Source organism: Ahaetulla prasina, chromosome 8 (assembly GCF_028640845.1).
Source record: "Ahaetulla prasina isolate Xishuangbanna chromosome 8, ASM2864084v1, whole genome shotgun sequence".
Taxonomy (NCBI): domain Eukaryota; kingdom Metazoa; phylum Chordata; class Lepidosauria; order Squamata; family Colubridae; genus Ahaetulla; species Ahaetulla prasina.
The window spans coordinates 65,922,302-65,945,865 of NC_080546.1; the positions used below are offsets into that span (position 1 = coordinate 65,922,302).

The 23,564-nt window shown below is 42.9% G+C and overlaps 1 protein-coding gene across 2 annotated transcripts in view; it reads left to right on the forward strand.

Annotated features, from left to right (window-relative positions):
• Nucleotides 1-23,564, forward strand: part of LOC131203278 (ADP-ribosyl cyclase/cyclic ADP-ribose hydrolase 1-like) — a 107,583-nt gene that overhangs the window by 42,561 nt on the left and 41,458 nt on the right. For both annotated transcript variants that reach the window (XM_058193312.1, XM_058193313.1), the window contains exons 2-6: nt 9,545-9,674; nt 16,435-16,570; nt 16,894-16,976; nt 18,905-18,981; nt 22,030-22,122. In XM_058193312.1, coding sequence (XP_058049295.1) covers nt 9,545-9,674; nt 16,435-16,570; nt 16,894-16,976; nt 18,905-18,981; nt 22,030-22,122 — 519 coding nt within the window. The remainder of the gene's footprint in view (nt 1-9,544; nt 9,675-16,434; nt 16,571-16,893; nt 16,977-18,904; nt 18,982-22,029; nt 22,123-23,564) is intronic.

The following is a 23,564-nucleotide window of genomic DNA, read 5'->3' on the forward strand; positions in this document are numbered from 1 at the left end:
GGAGTTAGGGTTTTCCTTTCTTGAGTTTTGAATGAAGGCACACCTGACAGCATCCAAGTCTGGCAGCTCTGGAGACCCCTCTTCATGGAGAAACACCAGTCATCCTCATGCATCCCCTCCAGGTTAGACATAATGGCATTGATCTGGGTGTGTCTGTCTGGGTCTGTCTGGGTACATTACTCCATAGTGTTCCATATAGTTCCAGACCTGGATCAGGAAGTAGGCCAAGTTGTTGGGCTGCCCATCAAATGGAACTGCTAAGGGAGGTGGTGCTTGGTTCTCTCGTATTAAGACATACCTGGGTGGCAACCTTGCCTAGGGTGTCTGAGCAGGGATACCAGCTGCCCCTGGGCTGCATGTATCACTCCGCATCCCAACTTTGGCTCGGGCAACTGACAGGGCATCTTAAGAGGAGGCTTCCCCTTGATCTCACCCCTCCATCCATTCCTCTGTCAGCTGCTGATGTTTTGAAGCTGCCAACCTCCTGGTGGGGTCTGGGTAGGCTGTTACATTAGAGAGCTGGTTTAATGTCAACTGCCCAGAAAAAGAAACTCCTGGGACATAATTTTACCTAGAGTATAATACTTTACTGAAAAAAGCTACATTGGCACAGAAGAAGCAAAACCAGCTCTGTATTTCCCACTTAAAAACAGATATAATTATTTTTCCCTCTCCTTCCACGGCCATCCGCAGTCCATTATTCCTGCCAATCACTTCTGTTCATTTTGTTATGAGAAAACAGCTAGCCACTCTCAGAGTCCTTGAATGCTTCCAGAGATGCCTCAGTTGCCTAGATACCATCTCTTCCACCTTTGCATTCCATTCCACCACTGCCCCCTTTCTTTGCTTTTACAGTTTAACATTCTTATTAGGTTATTTATTAGATTATTTTTATCTTATAAAATATAAAATACAAAAGTAAATAGGAAGGTACAGTGTGGAGGAAAGGGGGAGATAAAAGTGAGGAGAAACTGAGGAAAAGAAAAAAAAGAAACGTTGGCTTCTGACTCCCTCTGTTGCAATAAAAAAAGCATTAACATCAAACCACAACTTTTTGTTTTCCATAATAATATAAACCAGCCATTTCTATAAAAACAGATCAATATTTATTTATTTATTTATTTATTTATTTAATTTTCATACCGCCCTTCTCCCGAAGGACTCAGCCAAAGTACAGCCAAAGTAAAATACAAAATATATACAATTAAAACATATTTAAAATGGACCAAATTAGTAGACGGCTGACAAATTAAAATAAATTTAAAATTTAAAATTTAAAATTTAAAATTTCAAATATAGATTAAAACCCCCAATAAAATCAACCAATTCATGCCAGTCCCGCTTGAGTAAATAGATATGTTTTTAGTTCACGACGGAAGGTCCGAAGATCAGGCACCTGACGTATGCCAGGGGGAAGTTCATTCCAGAGCGTCGGAGCTCCCACAGAGAAGGCCCTACTCCTGGGGGTCGCCAGCCGACATTGTTTGGCGGACGGCACCCTGAGGAGACCCTCTCTGTGAGAGCGTACGGGTCGGTGGGAGGCATAAGGTAACAGCAGGCGGTCTCGTAAGTACCCGGGTCCTAAGCCATGAAGCGCTTTAAAGGTGGTAACCAAAATCTTGAAGCACACCCGAAAGACCACAGGAAGCCAGTGCAGACTGCGGAGCAGAAGTGTTACGCGGGAGCCTCGGGTGGCTCCCATTACTATTCGCGCAGCTGCATTCTGGACCAACTGCAGCCTCCGGGTGCACCTCAAGGGCAGCCCCATGTAGAGAGCATTGCAATAATCCAGCCGAGACGTAACCAGAGCATCCCGGTCAAGGAAGGGACGCAACTGGCGCACCAAGCGAACCTGGTGGAAGGCCCTCCTGGAGACGGCCGCTAGATGTTCATCAAAAGACAGCCGTCCATCCAGGAGGACACCCAAGTTGCGAACCACCTCCTTTGGGGCCACTAACTCGCCCCCAACAGTCAGCTGCGGTTGCAGCTGGCTGTACCGGGATGCCGGCATCCACAGCCACTCCGTCTTGGAGGGATTGAGCTTGAGTCTGTTTCTCCCCATCCAGACCCGTACAGCTTCCAAACACCAGGACAGCACTTCGACCGCTTCGTTGGGGTGGCCCGGGGTGGAAAAGTACAGCTGAGTACCATCAGCGTACAGATGGTAACTCACCCCGAAACCACTGATGACCTCACCCAGCGGCTTCATATAGATGTTGAACAGGGTAGGCGAGAGAATCGACCCCTGAGGCACCCCACAAGTGAGGCACCTCGAGGACGACCTCTGCCCCCCCGTCAACACCGACTGCGACCGATCGGAGAGATAGGAGGAGAACCACCGATAAACGGTGCCTCCCACTCCCAATCCCTCCAACCGGCGCAGCAGGATACCATGGTCGATGGTATCGAAAGCCGCTGAGAGATCTAGTAGGACCAAGGCAGAGGAACAACCCCTGTCCCTGGCCCTCCAGAGGTCATCCACCAATATAATTGGTAAACCCAAAAATCAAAGTTTCATTTTTTCCCCCTTCAAGCATAAAGTTCAGAAGCAGTCTCTATGTGGAAACAAAGTTATTTATATTCTTTCCTTTAACCAAAATGGTCAATTTAGCCATTTCTGCTGACTCCATCAACTTCTGTAGCCATTTGTCTATGATGGGAATTGAAGTGTCCTTCCATTTTTGTGTGCATAATAGTCTTGCTATTGTCAACATGTATAAGATCAAAGTTCCAAATTTTTTCTCCAAGTCTTTTTCCATTAAACCAAAAAGAAAAGTTTCTGGTTTCATTTTTATTTTCGTTTTAAGAATAATATGAATCTTACTCCAAAATTTCTTTGTTTTATCACATGTCCACCTTAAATGATAAAAAGTTCCTTCTTTGCTTTTAGACTTCCAACATTCATTTGAAATACCTTTATACATTTGGATAATTTATCCAGTGTTAAATACCAGCTCTCACCAGCCCCTGGATTGAGCTCTGGTATCTGAAATCCTCCTCTGCCTTGTACAGGTCCCCGATGGTTATCCATTCTGTGCTGACCTTCAGCCAAGTCGCTATTTGAAAGGTGATTTCAGCCACTGGTTCTGGCACCCACTGGCTTTCAGTGGGATCTGCAAGGTGTCTGGGTGGGGGGCAGCACCAGTGCCTGTGACTTCCTCCTTGCTTCTACATCTCTACAATCTTTCCTGAGTCTTTGCTGCTCCTTTGATAAATTGGGTGAGCAGCTGGGGTTCAGGACCTCAGAGAGCAGCTCCGATTAGATTGGAGAGCTGAAAGCAGAGTTGGCTTGATGTCAGTGTTCCAAATAATGCACCCATAGAAAGCAGAACTCTTGAGTCAGGCAAATTCCTCAAAGAACAATTTATTGGATACATCATATTGGCACAACTGGTAAAAGCTGACTCTAAAAGTTCCCATGGTTTTCACCTAATTAAAAAGTTAACATTTCCCCTTTCTCCCAATCATTGGTCATGCTGCCCAATCAAGGTGGTGGCCGGTTGCTTGGTTACTTCACCTTTCCCCGGCCAGCCACCTGTTGGAATATCCTTGGTTCTCACAAGAAAACTTTCTTGCTTTGGCTACAAAACCCCATCTAGCTATTTCCCCCCTCCCTGCCCCTTCTGCTTTGTAGCAACCCTGAAGCCTCCAAGATGGCCTCAGCCAGGTTCACTTCAGGCTTGACACCAGGTTTTTGTCTTTGTTCTGCGTAGTTCAATTTTGTTTTTATTTCTTGTACCATTAACATAGATGGTTGTTGCTGTAACAGCTAAATTAAGCTGTTGATGTAAAGTTTTAGGTATCCATAGGTATCTTTTGCCATTCAATTTCTTTCTGTCTGATATTATCCAGTATCCTTTGTGTCTTTTCCTGGGATTTTTTTTCTTCTCTAAATTATTGTATTGTATAAAATATCCCCTCATGGCCACTTTTCTAGCATCCCATACTAGGTAAAGGGACAAGTTAAACTTGTCCCTTTACTTAGATTATTATCAAAGTACTCACGTAGTTTCTTTTTACAGTCTCTTACAATCCTTTCCTTTTGCAAAATAGATTCATTTAGTTTCCATCTAAAGCTCATCTTAAAATCTCTTAAAACCAAAAGCACAGGATTATGATAAGAAAAAGATTTGGGTAAAATATCCATTTTTGAAATTTTATTTGCAAGATTTTTAGATGTCCATATCATATCAATCCTTGAGAAAGATTTATGCTTTTCTGAGAAAAAGGTATATTCTCTGTCATCACCATTTTTATATCTCCATGAATCTAATAATACTAGATTATTCATCAACTCAAAAAAATGTCTTTGGTATATTACCCTGTGAGGGTTTAATCCCCTTAGTGGATGTTCTATCCAGCTCTGGTATTGTCACTTCATTCCAATTCCAGTTTTCATACTACAAATCTACCATATTCATCTGCTATAAGGTTTAAATTGAGGTTTTAGATATAGGACAACTCCATTAATCTTTTTACACCCGCAGATATAAATTCCTTCCCTAGTCGTTTATTTATCAAATATTTCTTATCTTGTTCCTTTAAGTGTGTTTCTTAAAGACATGTTATGTCAACATTAAGTTTCCTCAGGTATTGAAATATTTTTTACTCTTAGATGGAGCATTTGCCCCATTAATATTCTGTTTAAGGGACTTAATCTCTATCTTTAGACAAAGTAATAGTTTCCTGTACAGCTATCTTGACCACACTTTCTTCTTCAATACCACCTTTTTAATATTGTTCCCCCACTAGCTTCTTTTCTATCTCTATTTCTTCATCTGGCTCTGAAATTAATTTGTGTCTAATCCAAAAATCCTTGGCTTTTTCTATAGAGTTCAGTCTAAATCTTTGCTCTTGGTAAGTATCACTCCTTCCAGTTTTCCCAATGGAATAGAATTTTTCTTTGCTTCAAAATGTCAGTAAGGAAAGCATAAGCATGAGCTTTCCCTTTTCTCAAAATTCTAACCAGAATTTTCCTTCAAAACTATTATATCCAAATTCTCCATTGTCAGCTTATGTTTAAAATGGCAATCCAAAACATAATCTCTTGTTATTTATTTATTTATTTTATTTTATTTGTCAAACACAACAGTATATATAAGTATAAGCATAAAATAACCATACAAATTGGATGCAATCAAAGGGAACATTAGGACAGGAACGGTAGGCATGCTGGTGCTCTTATGCACGCTCCTCACAGACTTCTTAGGAATGGGGTGAGGTCAATAGTAGATAGTCTTTGGTTAAAGCTTTGGGGATTTTGGGAGGAGACCACTGAGTCAGGTAGTGCATTCCAGGCATTAACAACTCTGTTACTGAAGTCATATTTTCTACAATCAAGATTGGAGCGGTTCACATTAAGTTTAAATCTATTGTGTGCTCGTATATTGTTGCGATTGAAGCTGAAGTAGTCTTTGACAGGAAGGACATTGTAGCAGATGATTTTATGAGTTATACTCAGGTCATGCCAAAGGCGGCGAAGTTTTAAATTTTCTAAACCCAGGATTTCAAGTATGGTGGCATATTTTGTTGTTTTCAGAGGAGTGGAGAACTCTTCTTGTAAAATATTTCTGTAGACGCTCAATTGTATTAATGTCCGAAATGAGGTGTGGGTTCCAGACAGGTGAGCTGTATTTGAGAATTGGTCTAGTAAATGTTTTGTATGCTCTGGTTAGTAGTGTAATTTTTCTGGAGAAGAAGCTATGCAAGATTAAGTTTACAACTCTTAAAGCCTTTTTGGTGATGTAGTTGCAGTGGGCTTTGGCACTTAGATCGTTTGATATGAAAACTCCAAGGTCTTTGACGGGGTGAGGGTCATCTACAAGGTAATGTTCATCAAGCTTGTATTTAGTGTTCTGATTCTTTTTTCCAATGTGTAAGACAGAGCATTTGCTGGTTGAGATTTGGAGTTGCCAAATTTTTGACCATTCCGACACAAAGTCAAGGTCTTTTTGAAGGGTAGCCGCATTGTTGGTAGTGTTGAATAATTTAACATCATCGGTGAAGAGAACACAATTACTTATAATATGGTCACAGAGGTCGTTAATGTATAATATGAAGAGTGTTGGTCCTAGAACGCTGCCTTGGGGGACACCGCTATTGACAGGAGCAGGATTTGATAGGGCACTGCCTATTTTGACCACTTGTTGTCTATTATCTGTTAGCTGTTATCCAATTATGGAGGGGTCTGGAGATGCCGTAGGATTTAATTTTAAAAGAAGTTTGTCATGTGCCACTGAGTCAAAAGCTTTACAGAAGTCTATGTAAATTGCATCTATTGCTTTGCCCCAATCAAGGTTTGTAGTCCATATGTTTTTGCAGTGAAGAAGTTGTAAATTACATGATAATTTTTTTCTGAAACCAAATTGTTTATTAGAGAGTAGGTTGTTTGTTTCAAGGTGGAGGGTCATGGATTGGTTGATGATTGATTCCATTACTTTGCAGGTGACGCAGCATAAAGAAATTGGTCTGTAATTTTCAACTAGGCTGGGGTCTCCTTTTTTGAAAACAGGGATGACCGTGGCTAGTGACCATAGCTTGGGAAGGGAGCTGGTCCTGAAAGAGTTTGCAAAGATTATGCTTAGGGGTTTTGCTATAACAGTGGAAAGCCTTTTTAAGAAGTATGCACATAGACCATCTGGTCCAATAGATAGAGATGGTTTCAGTCTGCGAAGGGCCTTTTCAACATTATCTTCTGTGAAATCTATTTGTGTTAGATTGTTGTAATCATTGTTGGTATGAATGGGGAATTTTGGGTATGAGCCATTACTGTTAACAAAGACTGAGCCGAAGAATGTGTTAAAGAGGTTTGCTTTAACTGTTTCATCATTACATTCTTTACCGTTAGATCCTTCTAGGGGCGGGATGGATCTCAAGTCTTTAAGTTTGTTGTTTACAAAATTATAGAAAGTGTGATTGGATTTTGTGCGCAGAAGGTCTTCTTGTTTGATATGGTAATTGGTGCATTCAGTCTTTATTTGGTGGCATATATTTTTGTAGCAGTTTTTAAAGTTGACTACATAGCCAGTTTTGTTTTTTCACCAGAGGGATTTTTTTTTTTGGAATGGAGCTTTTTTATTGAAATGGGTAATTTGTTTTTCCTGATTTTGGTGGTGGTTTTGTGGTACATATAGTTTAATGCCTCTATTGACTTCAAGTAGGAAAATGCTATAGTGTCTTCAGCAGTGATACAGTTAGAGAATAGAATTCTTCTTGAAAAATGGATTAAAACATTCCTTGGTAACTTTCTTTTGGTGGCAAAACTGGAGTGTACTGTATAAGTCTTATATAAATCTATATCAATATTTTTTCCTCTTTATTAGTTAGCTGAGCCAAAATCTTCACCATCCTTAGTGTAATATCTTCTCCTAGTTGTTCAGGAATTCCTCAAAATCTTAATTGGAATTCTTTAATCTGAGCTTCCAAACTTGTTATCTCATCCAGTTCAGCTTCACATAAAGAATTTGTCTTTTCCAATTTGTGTTCCATAATATCCACTCTCACCTGTTTCATATTTCCCTTTATACATTGGATTTCCTCTTGGAGTTCCCTTGCCAAAGCATTGAACTTTGATTCAAGCTTTATTACAATGGATTGGATCAACTCATGTGTCTTAGCTGTATATTCATCAATAAAAGGCCTTAGGAGTTCTATATCTCCTGATAATCTTTCAAGTCTCTCTGTCTTCTTATGGTTGGCCATGGGTAGAGCACTACTGAAATTTTTAGATTTAAAATTTTGAAATTTAAATTTTAAAGTTAAAAGTTTTAGAATTATAGGTTTGTAGCATAGACTCCACTGGGTTTAATAATACTAGTGAAATGTTAGAATGAATTAGAAGTATTATAATCTTTTAGCTCCCTCTTTTGGTGAAAAAAAGCCAAAAAACAAATTCAGCCTTTTATTTGAACCCTACACCACTCATCCAATCAAAAACAGTTAAAATCAAAACTGTTTAACCCCCTCCTCATAGCAAACATTAATCTCCATTCAGACCAGTCTTATTTTAAACTCAAGAATAAAGTTCTGTAGAGTTCTGGAGTTGTCTAATAGTATAAAATCTTCCGGAAACTTTAAGCCAAAAATTTCAAAAGTAGTTTTAGAAATAGTTTCCACAATACTTTAGGTTCTAGTGGTTTCCAACTCCTTTATATTGGCTCAGATTGCCCAGCTCCTCCCTCCTCTCCATCTTAAAGTCACAAAGCCTCAAAAATGACGATAGTTCCACAAAAAAGGAAATGGAAAGCTGCAACTAGAGAAAGCCTCTTTCAGTACAAGAGGTAAATATGCAGAAAAAACTAATGCATAAGAAGCAGTGGCACCCTTTATTGCCTATTGAAAATGGTGATTCTTCCACAGTGAACTTGCTTGGTTGACCCTGGCTGTGGTGGTCGTAAGGTAAGTGGATAAGAAATCCCCCCCCCAAAAGAAAATAAGACTGTTCTTATTTTTTGGGAAACATGGAACGTAGAGCAGAGTTATCAATCACCTGAAATTGAGGCTAGTTTAGCAAATCATTTATGGGTAATGGATGTCTGTACAGAACATTTGATTTAAATGTTGAGGTTGTTATGTCTAGGCATGATTTCTGCTGTCTGCAGTAAAGCAACTTTGTTGTCAAGTCTTCCAAACATCAGTTCTTAACCACAGTAAATTTGGTTTCTGGAACACAGAGATATTTCACTGACCTTGTATGAAGTCTGACACTCTCAAACTGCCAGATTTCAAGAGACAAGAATTGGGTATGTATGGTGAAAAGAAGGACTAGGGGTGACATGATAGCAGCATTCCAATATTTGAGGGGCTGCCACAAAAAGAGGGGGTCAATCTATTCTCCAAAGCACCTGAAGACATGACATGAAGCAATGAATGGAAAATAATCAAGGAGAGAACCAACCTAGAATTAAGGAGAAATTTCCTAAGAGTCAGAACAATTAATCACTGGAATAGTTTGCCTTCAGAAGTTGGAAATTGTTAAGAGATTTGACAGTCCATTGTATGAAATGGTAAAGGGTCTACTGTTTGAACAAGGAGTTGGACTAGAACACCTCCAAGGCAACTTCCAACTCTGTTAGTCTATTACTTTGGTCTCAATATGCCACCAATACTGGTAGTTCTAATAAAGGCCTCTGAGATGCAAGAAAATGCCCAGGATAATGATACCAGGATGTTGGTTGATTTTGACATTTTTTAGAGGGAGGGAGGTTTTGATACAGACTTCATTTATCATGTAATTTTGATTGATTTGGTTCCTGTGAACATGAAGTAGATATGTGATACCAAATAAAGATTCAGCTGTTTAATAAGTTGCTGACAAATTCTATATTTGTATCCTGACATATTCCAAAACTGAAGCATTTTTTAAATAAAATCTGAGAGATCAAATGATGATGGTGATGATGAAGATGAAGACAACATTGGAATCAGAAGAATGGGTCCTTCAATTACATGTCTTTGACACAGCCATTTGATACCACTGTGATTTAAGAACAATGAAGCTATATTGCAGCCATTTTTAAAACTCCATGTTTGTCTCTCTCTGCAGAAATAAAGATTGTCTCAGAGTATGGAAACTATTTGAACAGGCTTTTCTGTACAAGGACCCATGCAGCATGACAAAAGAAGATTACCAACCTTTAATGGACCTGGCAAGATATTCCATACCATGCAACAAGGTGTGTTGTGCCAGTAGATTTCCATAAAAAGGGTTACATCTGGGGTTCCCACTTTGCTATGACTTCAGAAAAATACATTAAATTGTTTTGTTTTTCCAGGACTAATTAAAAGAAGGAATTGTCCATTATTCACAAGTGGCTGATAAATGTGAAAGTACTTTATCAAAGTGATTGTGATGTGCAGTTGAAGTTCAGCCTGGTTTTTATATCCATATGAAATTTTGATCGTCCCATTGCAGTCATCATCTTGTCCATATCCCATGGACTCTTCCATAAGTTGTTGAAATATGTGTCCTAGCATTAGATCATCAGCTTCTATAGAAGACCAATGATTTTCAACTCAGGCAGCAAAATATCCTGAACATATTCCTAAAAAGTATTTACGGGGAATATTGGCAATTTCTGGTAAAATGCAGTATATGTGTAATTGATAGGAAAATGTCAAGGTTCTGACTAACAAACCCAACCAAGTCAGCACTCCGAGACAATCAGACTTCTCAAAGAACTGTTTTATTGAATACATCACTTTGGCACGCAGGAAAGCAAAACCAACTCTATTTCCCGTGATTTTTGTATAACTAAGAACCTGTTTCCTGATTGCTTATTTGTACCCTATGACTATCATTAAATGTTGTACCTTAGAATTCTTGATGAACGTATCTTTTCTTTTATGTACACTGAGAGCATATGCACCACGACAAATTCCTTGTGTGTCCAATCACACTTGGCCAATAAAAAATTCTATTCTATTCTATTCTAAATAGATATCTCCCTCCCTCCTTGTCACAGGTCACATTGTCCAATCAGGTATCCCAGCATCTCCTTGGTAACTTCTAGTCTTTGGCCAGCACCTGTTGAGATGACTTTGCTTCCCACAGGATGATGAGATGTTATTGTCTGGTCTGACATCTCTCCCCCCCCCCCCCTACTGTGTGGCAAGCTGAGAAACAAAAATATGAATTGGCAGCATGAATCCATTTCGAAGTTGATAGTTGAACCCACCTAGAAAGTGAAAAGCACCTGGAAAACATTAACTACACATACATTAATGGAGTTTAGGGATTCTCTAAGTCCCTAGGGAGGACCTTTGAATTTCTGAGTGTATTTCTTCATTAATCTGTCTGCCTTCATATTCTGTGCTTTTACCTGTCTAGCTTCTGACATTGGATATCCCTTCCAATGGACTAAGTACTGAAGTTTCCCCTTGTATAACCTAGAATCCAGGACCCTTTTAACCTTGTAGTGTTTCTCCCCTTCTACTACAATTGGACCTGGAGCTTTTGTTGCTAGCTTTAGCTCTACTTTAGCTAGCTACTAGCTTTAGATCTGACCCAACCACTGGCTAAAGCAGACTGAAGTGGAACATCAGGTGCACTTTTCCCAGTAAGGTGGCAACTTTAACTCTACAGTAACTGGGTTTATGATTTTCACTAAGGGGAAAGGTTTTATAAACTTTGGACCCAGCTTTCAGCAGGGCAATTTCAGTTTCAGATACTTGATCGATAAATACACATTCTTTTCTATATGAAATGGTTTCTGGGGTGACCACCTCTTATCAACTTGCACTTTCTGAGTCTCCGTTGCCTTAACCAGTGTTCATTTTTACTCGAAATTTTTGGCTTAGACAACTTAGAACTTTGCTGTCTTTGGTCTGACCTAAGCTTAGTACATAAAATAATATGTTACAATGTCCTACCAGCCAATGAATACTTCAGCTTCAATCAAAACAATACAAGAGCACACAAGAGATACAAACTCAAGGGAAACCAATTCAAACTAGACTGCAGAAAATATGACTTCAGTAACAGAGTTGTCTATCTAACTCTATTGTTTCTTCCCGAAATCCCCAAAACTTTAACCTTAGACTGTCTACTGTAGACTTCACCCCATTCCCAAGAAGTCTGCAAGGGGCATGCATAAGCACAGCAGTGTGCGTACTGTCCCTGTCCTAATATTTTCTTTTATTCGTATCCTTTTCATGTATTTATAATTATGTTTACACTTGTATCTGTCATAAAATACACACTTGATGAAATAAAATAAATAAATAAAATAAAATTTCACATTCCCCCAAGTATTTTGTAAAGAATCCACCCACTCCATTTTGAAGTTGACACAAGAAATGTATAGGGGAAAATGCCAAGAGCTATGTGTTAGATTCGGTCAATAAAGAGGCAGGAGACCAGTGAGTGACAACAGCTCTTTAGTTTATAGTGAACCCAGCAACTGCCATCTGGAAAAACCCCTCTTTATATACAATTTTGGCTGAGGCTTCAACCAATCAACAACGTGCTTGTTCCCGCCCAAGTTTCCCTCCAAAACTCCTAAAGATACATTACACTCCTTCCCTCCCAGAACGCATTGTACCCACATTTACATAAAATTAGCATCTTATTTCTCTACGTAGTCACGTAAGTAGACTGGGCGTCTCCTAATTCTCTCGGACCTGCGCAATCCATTCTCTGGGAGTGAGTCGAGCTGGCCGGAGGGACTGTTTGTTCCTCCTAGCTCCTCCTCTAGGCCATCCGGCCCTGGATTACTGGCAGAGTCGTCCTTGCTGTCTTCAGGAGGAACTGGTTGGTGTCGCTGAACCTCATCGGACTCAGATAAGTCCCCCGTTTGTCCCGGGTTTGAGTCAGCTGTGAATTCAAACATTTGGTAGTCAGGGCCTGGCTGATTTGTTTCTGTTTGACTTGCTATTCGTTTTCTTATTTGGTCTATGTGGCGTCTCCAGACCCGGCCATCCTCCATATCTACCAGATATGATTTTGGCCCGGTTATCTCAAGAATTTTCCCTTTTAGCCATGTTGGGCCCTCGCTATAGTTATGTGCCCATACCGGGTCGCCTACTGCCATTTCTCTTGTTTTACCAAGTGCCCCCTTGTACCCATCTGGGGTGTAGGTTGGGTTTAGTCGGTCTAATGGGCACCTGAGCTTTCTGCCCATCAATAGTTCCGCCGGGCTGCGGCCAGTTGTCGGAAACTAGGGTGTCTGGCAACCCATGGGTTACAAAGAGGTGCCTCAGGACTGAGATCACTGACTCGGCCGTCATGGATCTCATGAGGATGATTTCTAGCCATTTGGAGTAGGCATCTACTACCACTAGAAAGGTTTGCCCGTGGAACGGGCCAGCAAAATCGATGTGAATCCTAGACCATGGCCCCTGGGGTTTCTCCCCTCCCTGATTGGGGCTGTAGGGGGTAGTGGCCTTGACTCTTGGCAGGCTTGGCATTTCCCTACCCTGTCGCTAATTTCCTTGTCCATCCAGGGCCACCACACATAGCTCCTCGCTAAACCCTTCATTCTCACGATCCCCGGGTGGCCCACATGCAGGAGTTCCAATACCTTTTAATTTTAATTTCTCCGGGATCACCACCCTGTCCCCCATAACAGACACCCCCCTTGAACCGATAGCTCCTCTCGTTTTTTCACAAAATCCTTGAAACGCTCACCCAGCGCAGCGGGCCATCCCCTTTGTACCCAACCTATTACAGTCCTTATCGTAATGTCCTTGTACGATGCCCTCGCCACCTCCTTGGACGTGACCGGGCCAGAGTCCAAAGAGTCAATTAGCAAGACGGGTACCCCCGGGGTAGGGTCTTCGATGGTAACGGGCATCTGCTCAGGGCGTCCGCATGCCCTAAGTCCTTTCCTGGCCAGTGAAGTAATTTGTAAGAGTATGCCGCCAGGAAGATGGTCCATCAGGTCAGTCTGGGCGAGATGGCCACGGGCGTTGGGCGGTCGCCCGCCAATAGGCCTAGTAGGGGTCTATGGTCCGTGACTATCTCGAAGTCACGTCCGAAAACATATTCGTGGAATTTCTTTACCCCGGAGACTATAGCCAATGCTTCCCTATCTAGCTGACTATAGTTCCTTTCGGCCGAAGACATTGTTCGGGAATAATACGCTATAGGGGCTTCTGTTCCATTTGGCAATCTGTGGCTGAGCACAGCCCCCACCCCATAGGGAGATGCATCACAAACTAGCACTAATGGCAACGTGCCATTGTATTGAATAAGGAGGCTATCGCTGGACAAAAGGTTTTTTACCCCTTCAAATGCCTTAGCTTCCGCCTTCCCCCATGACCACACAGTTTTCTTTGCTAGTAATTTGTGTAGCGGTTCGGCTATTGTTGCCTTGTTCTTTAAGAATACCGCATAGAAGTTCACCAGGCCCAAGAATGCCTGTAACTCCGTTTTATTTTGTGGGGCTGGGGCCTTCCTGATGGCCCGTACCTTGCTCTCAGTGGGGTGGATCCCTTCCCTGTCTATCCGGTAGCCCAGGAATTCTATGGACCCTACCCCTATCTGGCATTTGTTCAGCTTAACCTTAAGCCCGGCAGACCGGAAAATGCCCAAAACCTTCCTCAGTCTTACCCCCAATTCCTCTAAATTCTCAGCCGATATCAAGACATCGTCGAAGTAGGGCACCACCCCGGGTAGTCCCTGCAATAGTCGCTCCATTAGGTTCTGGAATAACCCAGGAGCCACACTAACCCCAAACTGTAACCGGGTGCATTTAAAAGCACCCCGGTGCGTGACAATTGTTTGCGCTTCGGCTGTTCTGCTATCTACGGGTAACTGCTGATAGGCTTGAGCCAAATCTAGCTTGGCGAAAACCTGCCCTTGTCCTAACGAGTGTAGCAAGTGTTGCACTACTGGGACGGGGTATGCACTCTTCTGCAATGCTTTGTTAAGCGTTGCCTTGTAGTCGGCGCAAATCCGGACCGATCCGTCCGGTTTGACTGGGGTGACTATAGGTGTCTCCCATTTTGCATGGTCGACGGGCACTAGTATCCCCTGGCTTACTAGTTTGTCCAGCTCCCGGTCAATCTTGGGCTTTAGGGCGAATGGAACCCTCCTAGCCTTTAACCTGATAGGGGCAACTTGGAAGTCGAGATTAAAAGAAATAGGGGTCCCCTCGTACTTGCCCAGGCAGTCTTTAAAGACGTCCTCGAACTCCTTCATTAGTTCATCTTTGAGGTCGACTTCGTTCCGGAAGACCCCAGTCACTCCCATGCCCAAAGCTCGGAACCAGTCCAGTCCTAGCAAACTCGGTAAGATTCCATCCACTATGGTGAGTGGCAGGGTTTTCTTGAACTGTCCATACTTGACTTGGACGGACGTTACCCCTCGAACAGGGATTCGATTCCCTTGGTAGTCCTGCACTCTCAGCTTCTGGGGTTGTAGCTTGCGCTTCGTGATGGCTGGCAAGTCTCTCACGAGGGTGTCCCAGGACATAATCGTGATTGATGAGCCGGTGTCCACTTCCAGTTGGCACGGCACCCCTTCAATGTGTGTCTTGGTAAAAATCTTTTTCTCCAGTTGCGTCGATGCGTGGCCCACTCTCACGGCAGTCTGGTTTAACTTCGCGCCCTTTTTGAATGGACCAATCCCGGGCCGCTTCGCTGCTCCCGCGCTCTGATTGGTCGGTTTGAATTTTTGGCGGGAAGGTTGGGGGGCTCGACAGGCCTGCGCTATGTGGCCTTTCTTTTCGCACCGCCGGCAAACCGCGTCCTTAAACTTGCAGTGTTGTCGTTGGTGTTGGCCCCCGCAACTCACGCATTCGCTCCGATCCCCTCTCTCCGGCCTCCCGGTGTGGAAAACCTCTTCCTCTTCCTCACCTTCCGATTCGGCCTGGACTTCCTCATTGTGGACCGGGGTTGTTTTCGCTCCAGCCCCTGGCGCGTTCGGCATTTGCAGGGTCTCTGCCGCTTTGGTGGACATCTCGTGAGCCCTGGCCTCGTCCAAGGCTATTGCTAGCGTCAGGTTGCTTTTAGACAGCAGCCGCCTTCGCAATCGGATGTCCCTGACCCCACAAATGAGCTGGTCGAGTAAGGCGTCTTCCAAATCTCTGTACTCACAATGGTTCGCGGCTTTTCTCAACGCCGCCATGTACACACTAATCGATTCGCCCTCGCGCTGTACCCGCTGCCTCAACTCGAACCGTTGGACGAACTTTGAGGGTACTGGTGCGTAGTGTGCTCGAAGTGCCGTTTGCAGTGTTTGCCACGGTACCGACTGTACCAGCGTCGGCTCTGAAAGTGACTCCGCGGTGTCGAAAACCTCTGGACCGCAGTGGCTTAGGAAGTACGCTCGCTTCCGATTGTCCGAGACTCCCTGGAGTTCGTTCGCTTCGAGGAAACACTCAAAACGAGCCATGTACGACCCCCATTTCTCCTTTGCCGGGTCGAATGGCGCTGGCGGTGTGTAGCTGGACATCGCTGCTTTCCGCCCCTTACTGTCTGGGTTCGTGAATTCCTGGTTACTTCAGCTCTTTCTTGTGATCTCGCTGCCTCGAGATCCCACCTTCGTCGCCAATGTTAGATTCGGTCAATAAAGAGGCAGGAGACCAGTGAGTGACAACAGCTCTTTAGTTTATAGTGAACCCAGCAACTGCCATCTGGAAAAACCCCTCTTTATATACAGTTTTGGCTGAGGCTTCAACCAATCAACAACGTGCTTGTTCCCGCCCAAGTTTCCCTCCAAAACTCTTAAAGATACATTACACTATGGATCCAGCATATTTATTGATACATCTATTTATTTATGTCAATGGACATGCTACTCTTTAAAGAACATTTTTCCATGACAATTTTTGAAGAAAAATTCTAATTTTTTTCAAGATGAAAAGTAAACAGCAGAAACAAATTTTGGAAAAGCTCAATCAATACATAACATTTTTAAAAAAGAAGTGTGAGTATATAAAAACATTTGGCTAATGCTGAAAAATGACAAATGTCTGTACCTCTTATTTGCAGTCCTTATTTTGGAGCAAAACATATGACCTGGCACATCATTACACGAAAACAAATCATGATTTCCTCACCTTAGAAGATACTTTACTAGGCTACATAGCAGATGGGATTACCTGGTGTGGAAATCCCTCTGATTCAGGTAGAAAAAGCAGAATTCTTACCTCAATTCTTGGTTGGAGGGATGGTGGGAGGAAGAAATTGTACAGTATTTGGCTCTTAAAAGATGACTGAAAAGAGAATTGACCCCATGAAACTAAAAGGTTATTTCATTGAAAATGTCAATGAAAATACAACTTTTATTTAGCCTATAAATGCTTTTTAAACAAAGTATTTGTTCCAATTTAAGGATAAAAAAGAACCCTGATGGATCCCACTGGCCATTTATAAAAGGAGGGTAACATTAAATATTAATATATCTCATCCTTTCCACATTATATTTATGTCCTAACATCTTTCTTTTAGGAGTCAATTATGAATCTTGTCCAAACTGGACTGAGTGTGAAAATAATCCCAGTTCAGTATATTGGAAATTGGCCTCTAAAATGGTATGTTTTACTGATCTCTTTTCAGCTCAGATGCTAAATGTGCATAATGTATCAGTTATATATTTTAATGCAATGAACCCAAATCATCAATCTAGAAAATAACTCATATTGGTCATTAAATCTGGGTAGTTTCATTTTCTCATTGGGAGAAATAAAAAATTGTTAGTGGACTCAAAGTGCTGATATTGAAAGCTGTGCTGAACAGGCTTGTGTTCCACAGGGTCTCCATCTAAATCTGCTTGGGGACTAATTAATGATTCTGCATTAAGAAATAGGGTCTGGTATGCTTGCATCCTAACAGTAGCAATTCTTTTTTCTACCAGTTCAGTTTTTAAGTTTTCTTCAGCACTCCATAGCTGCAAACTAGCTAATTAATGTACGAAGTACAGTTAGTCCTCAACTTACAACCATTCAGTTAGCAACAATTATAACACCAAAAAAATTAAAGTATCGTCTCATACTTTCAACCATTGAAAGTATGAGGTGGTAGCACTCCTGCAGTCACGTGTTCAAAATTCAGGTGCTTGGCAACTGGCATGTACGGTATTTACAATAGTTGCAATATTCCAGGATCATGTGATTACAATTTAGACCTTTTCAGCCAGCCACTGCAAAGTGAAATCAGTGGGGGAAGCTGGATTCATTTAAAGGCTTTATTTAACAACGGTGATTCACATAACCATGGCAAAAAAGGTTGTAAAATAGAGCGCAACTCATGTTGCTTAGTGATTCACTTGGTAACAGAAATTCTGGCCCCAATTTTGATTGCAAGTCAAAGACTACCTGTATTGATGTGATGATGGGTATCCACTGGAGGGTAAAAAGTGTCAGGATAGCAACCACAACTATTGAATTAAAGTTCTGCTTCTTTTTACCATGCGTCAAGTTATGTAAAAAGAGGTAGAGCTTCAACTGTGCAGAGCTTTAATCAAGCCTTGATATTTTCAATCATATTTGTATTTTTACTCTTCCCTGGATGATGCTGCCTGCTGATATTGTGACAAAGCTGTTGAAGCTGAGTTACAGTCATAGCTAATAGGCATTGGTCGTATAAAAATATTAGTGATAAATAAATATATAAAGCACAGAACTAAAATGGAACCCAGCAATCATGCAGAGGGAGAATTATTATTTTTGCATTCACAAAACATGGGGCAGCTTTGCCAAAAAAACAAAAAACAAAAAAAAAAAAAAAAAACCACCACTCTACTGAATTGTCCTCTGTCTTCCCCCCCATTTTGACATTTTAACTCTTCATTATGTAAAACTTCATTTTGTCAATTTACATCCATAAGTGAGCCCACATAAGTCATGACAGTGGTAAAACAGATCACCATGTGATCAGAGCTGATTTTACAACCAGATTAATTAGATTAGATTAGATTAACAGAGTTGAAAGGGACCTTGTCGATCATCTAGTTAGCAAATGCCAGTGTCATTAAGTAAGCCCACTGTTTGCTATGAGGTGGTTTTTGCCAGAAATCAGAACTATATGAATGCAGCCAATTGCCAAGTGCCCAAAACGTCATCATGTGACTGTGTGAGGTAGGGGAGGGCAGAGATGAGAACTTCAAATTGGTTGTAAGTACCATGGTAGCTTTTAGGGATCCATTATAACTTTGAACAATTGTTAAACAACCAATCATAAATTGAGAACTATCTGTATTCATTAGTTTTATTATTACAATTACCATTAAAGTTTTTCCTCTTCCATTAATTTTGTGAAAAACAAACCATTTTCAGACAGCATTGATCTAAGTGGGCAGGTCTTGTTATGAGTAGATATTTTTGAAATTGTGGAAGGGAAATTAATCCTGTAGAAATAAAGTGTTCTAACATCTATTGTATTTTTGGAAACACAAAATAGTAACCAAATATAAAATAGATGATTTGCTGGTAGTAAGAAATTATGTTCCTCCTTGTTTTAGTTTGCAGAAACATCCTGTGGAACAGTCCAAGTGATGCTCAATGGGTCAACAGCGACTGGAGCATTTAGAAAAAGCAGGTATTCTCTTTCCTTTCATGTGCTTAAAATGTTCCTAAAGTAAACAAGGAAAATTTTCTTCACTATTTATCTGTGGATATTTCTGACCAAGCATCTATATATTAGCCATGGGTATCTACAAGATACGGAATAAAGATGGCACCACAATGATATGATTGAAGTATTACTGTAGGAGATGACCAGGCTGAGCCCGAGGAGGGGTCAAATGCATCAGGAATCCCTTCATGCCCATAAGAGATCTAAGTCCCACCTTGAATTCCTTATCTACCACCAACTTGCTTTGACTGTTAGTAGTTCAGACTCTTGAAGAGAGTTTAAGATTGCAATAAATCTTTATATCCATTTGAACTGCCTGGATCTCCTGATTTCTCTGCCACTTGACAACTATCAATTTTAATCTGCATCTCACACATGACACACATTAAAGAGGGTGGAGCTTTAATTGCACCATTGTGCTGCCATCTTGATTTTTTCAACTGTACCTTTGCAGATACCTCAAGGGCCAGGTGTGGCTTTTCTAGCGATGGACTAGCGATTGGGCTGTGGCTTCCAGTTCTCAGCCTGGTTGATGATAAATGATAAGTTCTGATGCATTTCAAAAATGATTTGCCTTTTCCCTTGGAAGGAAAAGAAAAAAGTAAGAAGTGAAAGAATGAAGAAACCAAAAGAGTAAAGGATTTTTTAAAAAAAAGGAGAGCAAAAACATAGCTCAGTTTACCATTTACTTCAGTAGCAGCCACCATGGGTGTGCAGGTCCCAAGTAGGTTCCTTCCACTGAAATACTCCTCTTGAAAATAAAGCTCCTCCTTTTGACCTAAGGTGTCAAAACAAATGCAAGGCCTTCATCATCATCATCATCATAAAAATCAGTGTTAATATTTATTTATTTATTAAATTCATTGGCCTGCCCATCTTATCACAAGATAATTCTGGAAAGCTTACAATCATAATATTTGCATGAAAATTCATCACAGCATGGTTAAGAGAATAGATCTGTGATGGCGAACCTATGGCACATGTGCCAGAAGTGGAATGCAGAGCCATCTCTCCAGGCACACGGAGCCATCGCCTGTTGCTCTTCCGGGTTCCGGCATGCCAGCCAGCTGGTCTTCATGCACGTGGGAGCACCAGAAACTGAAAGAGCAGTTGTGCAGCGTGCATGCGCACACTGGGAAGATGATCTTCCAGTTTCCGGCACGTGCATGTGCCCTGGTCAACTGGTCATCTGGTGCTCATACGCACATGAAGAACAGCTCGTGTGCCCAAAGATGTGGAGACAGAATCCCGGTGGTTGCTTACTAGGAGAGAGAGCTGTCGGTAAGGACAGACGGGCCAGGACTTCCCTCCCTCCCTGCGTGAGTGGGCTTCTTGTGCAGCCCCAGCCCTCCAGCCGACGGTGACATGCATCCATGGTCTGGAGCGCTTAGTGGCTGGCAGTGGGGGGCAGCAGTGGCACTTCTCCAGAATCCCAGCCACAAGTGGCAGGTGAGAATCGCTGCACAGGCCAAGGAAAGTAACAGGGGCAGCGCTGCTTGTTCTCAGTGGTGGGCGAGGCGGGGAGCGGTTCCTGCCACTTGTGGCCAGAATTCTGGAGAACTGCTGTTCCCCCTCACCCACCACTGAGAACATCAAGCGCTGCCCCTGCTACTTTCCTGGGGTTTCACAGCCCCTGCTACTTTCCTGGGCCTATGCAGCAGTTCTCACCCTGCCGCTTGTGGATAGGTTTCTGGAGGAGAATAGAGTCTGCACCAAAGGCACTTCAATTCGGTGCCAAGGTGAGAACCCTGCACAGCCCTGCAGCTCCAGGAAAGTAGCAGGGGCATCACTACTTGTTCTTGGTGCAGGCAGGTGGGGGTGGCAGTTCTCCTCCAGAATCCTGGCTACAAGCGGCAGGGTGAGAACTGCTGCACAGCCCTGTAGCCCCAGGAAAGTAGCAAGGGAAGTGCTGCTTATTCTCAATGGCAGACAACGTGGGGGGGGGGGCTGTTCTCACCCTGCCACTTGTGGTTGGGAATCTGGAGGAAAACCACTGCCTGCACCTCACCCGCCACCAAGAACAAACAGCGCTGCCACAGGAGTGGAGTCCGTGCCAAAGGAATGTCTGTCCAGCGCTAGGGTAAGAGGTGCGCTGGCTGGGAAGCAGGCACACTCCCTTTGCAGATGGAGTGGGGGGGATGTGCTGGCTTGTTTTTGGTGGCAAGCTGGGGGGTGCACTTCATTGACACTCTTCCAGATTCTGGTGGCGCACCCCCTGAAGCCTATTTTTGGTCCCAGGAGGCTTCAGGGAGGCTTCCCAGGCCCAAAAATGCAGCAGGGGTATGGCCCGCATGCATGGGAGGGTGTCATGTACATATGTGTGGTTGGAGTGGGGTCATGCATGCATGCATGGGGGGGCATAGGGAGTGTGTGGGGGTCAGGTGCACATGGACGGGGCGCATGAGGGGGCATTGCATTATGGGTGTGGCCACACACGTGCCCAAACCCCCCCTGTGCTCCCCCCGCAAAAAGGTTTGTCATCACTGGGATAGATAATCCTAGGTGGAGACAAGTAGGGGCTATCCCTTAAGATTTGGACCATACTCTGTTCATTTTGCTAATTCTTTTTGGCTATGTCATCTTGTGGTTCCTTTTCTTTTCTTCTTGGATTTCTTTGTGAGCTTGTTCCCATGGCTGACAATTTTATGATGAATAGCAGACAAAGCTCATCCACCATTCACTGAGTATGGAAAGCACAGATCCACCTGATGAAGAGTCAGAATGTATAAGAATCCAGAAAGACCAAATTAGGCTCTTTTTTTTCCTCTTCTGAAAATAGAAATATACATCCAGTAACAAAGGAATTATATTTTAACATTTTGGCCTGATATATTTGTTTAACTGAAGCAATAGGCATGAGCTTAAATGGACTCCAGTAGAGGACAGGAAGTCCTGGAGGAAAATTGTCCATGGGGTCATAATGGGTCGGACATGACTTGGCAACTAACATCAACAAAATTTGTTTAACCAAGAAAAGGTTTTGAATATGTTTCTCTGCTTCTGCTCTTTCAGCATTTTTGGCAGTGTTGAAATTGTTAACTTAAACCCAGAGAAAGTTTCCAAGATGCAGATTTGGCTAATGCATGACATTGGTGGACCTCAGAGGTATGTATGGTTAGCCTGTGCAGAATATAGCACTGCTTTATTGCCACCATTCTGGATAACACATGAGAGATGGGCAGCTATATAAATTTAATAAATAAAACAGTATATATCAAAATGACTTCTTGTGTCTCTCGAATGTTTCCCTAAAAATGAGTCCTTCATCTTTAGATGTAGTGACCTGTCGTTAGAAATATAGTAGAAACATCATTTAAAAAGAATTTTCATTTCATTTATTTATTTGTTAAATTTATTGACTGCCCATCTTAACACAGATTATTGGTAATACATTCATACCTATTAATTACAATTTCCTTTTAGCATAAGCAACATCATTAAAATAGAAAATAGGAGATGAGGAACAATATGCCACCCCACTTAAAGGCAAGAGATAAGAAAAAAAGGAAAAGAAATAGAACTGCATCTAGCTGACTCTAATACCACCAACAGGCCACCCTTTATCTTCCTAATGTCGCAAATGAGCCTCACTTCTATCACAACAATGGACATTTTCTTCTTAAATTTCTCCCCTCCCTCCTTCTCTGGATTTCGTTCATTCCATCCAGTGGTGGGATTCAGCCGCTTCACAGCAGTTCAGCCGAACCGATTGTTAACTTTGTATGCAGTTCAGTGAACTGGCTGAATCATCATACCTGGGCCCGTCTCACAGCTCACCCTCCCCTCCCAGCCACTACTCACCTCACCTGAGGCCATGTTGGCATCTCAGCGCTCTTCTACCAGCCCCCCTCCCCCCTCCAAGAAAGAGACATCTGTGCAGGGCAGCTCTCACAAGGCACTCAGAGGGAGGGGCTGGAGCTACTAAACAGGCAGCCAAGCTAAGTGCCTGAAGGACCCCATCTGTCACCAGGTGCCTCAGTGGGTGGTGAGTGAGGCTTCAGCCGGGCTTCTCAGCAGACAACAGTCTTTGCAAGGGGTTGATCTAGCGTCTAGAGCCAGCTCTGCCCTAAGGAGGCCAGGGGCATCATTGGGGCTCCTGTGAAGAGGGGTTTAGGCCTGGTTCCCACGCGGCACCATGATCCACGAACTGCTGCTGGCACTATGTGGCTACCTGGGTGGCCTCTTCATGGGTTGTGACCTGCACATGAGTGCCCCTCACTCCTCCCCTCCCAGTCACTCCTCACCTGGCCTGAGAAGGTAAGGTCAACATCAGGGGAGGGGGATCAGTTCTGGACCCACTGCACTCAGCCAAAGGGCTGTTTTTTTGGGGGGGGACATGGTGAGACTCAGCTGTCTTTTGGATCTGGGAGGGAGGCCCAAGAGAAAGTGCCTGGTCCAGGCACACAGTGCCCTGAGGGTTGCCCACCCACTCGCCCATCACCCGGAAATGGCGAGTACCCCCATCGTGGGTTGGATGCGGGACCTGAGGTGGAGGAAAGGGTGAGCGGTCGACAGCCAAGAGCCAAGCCCAAAAGGAAGCCAAGCCC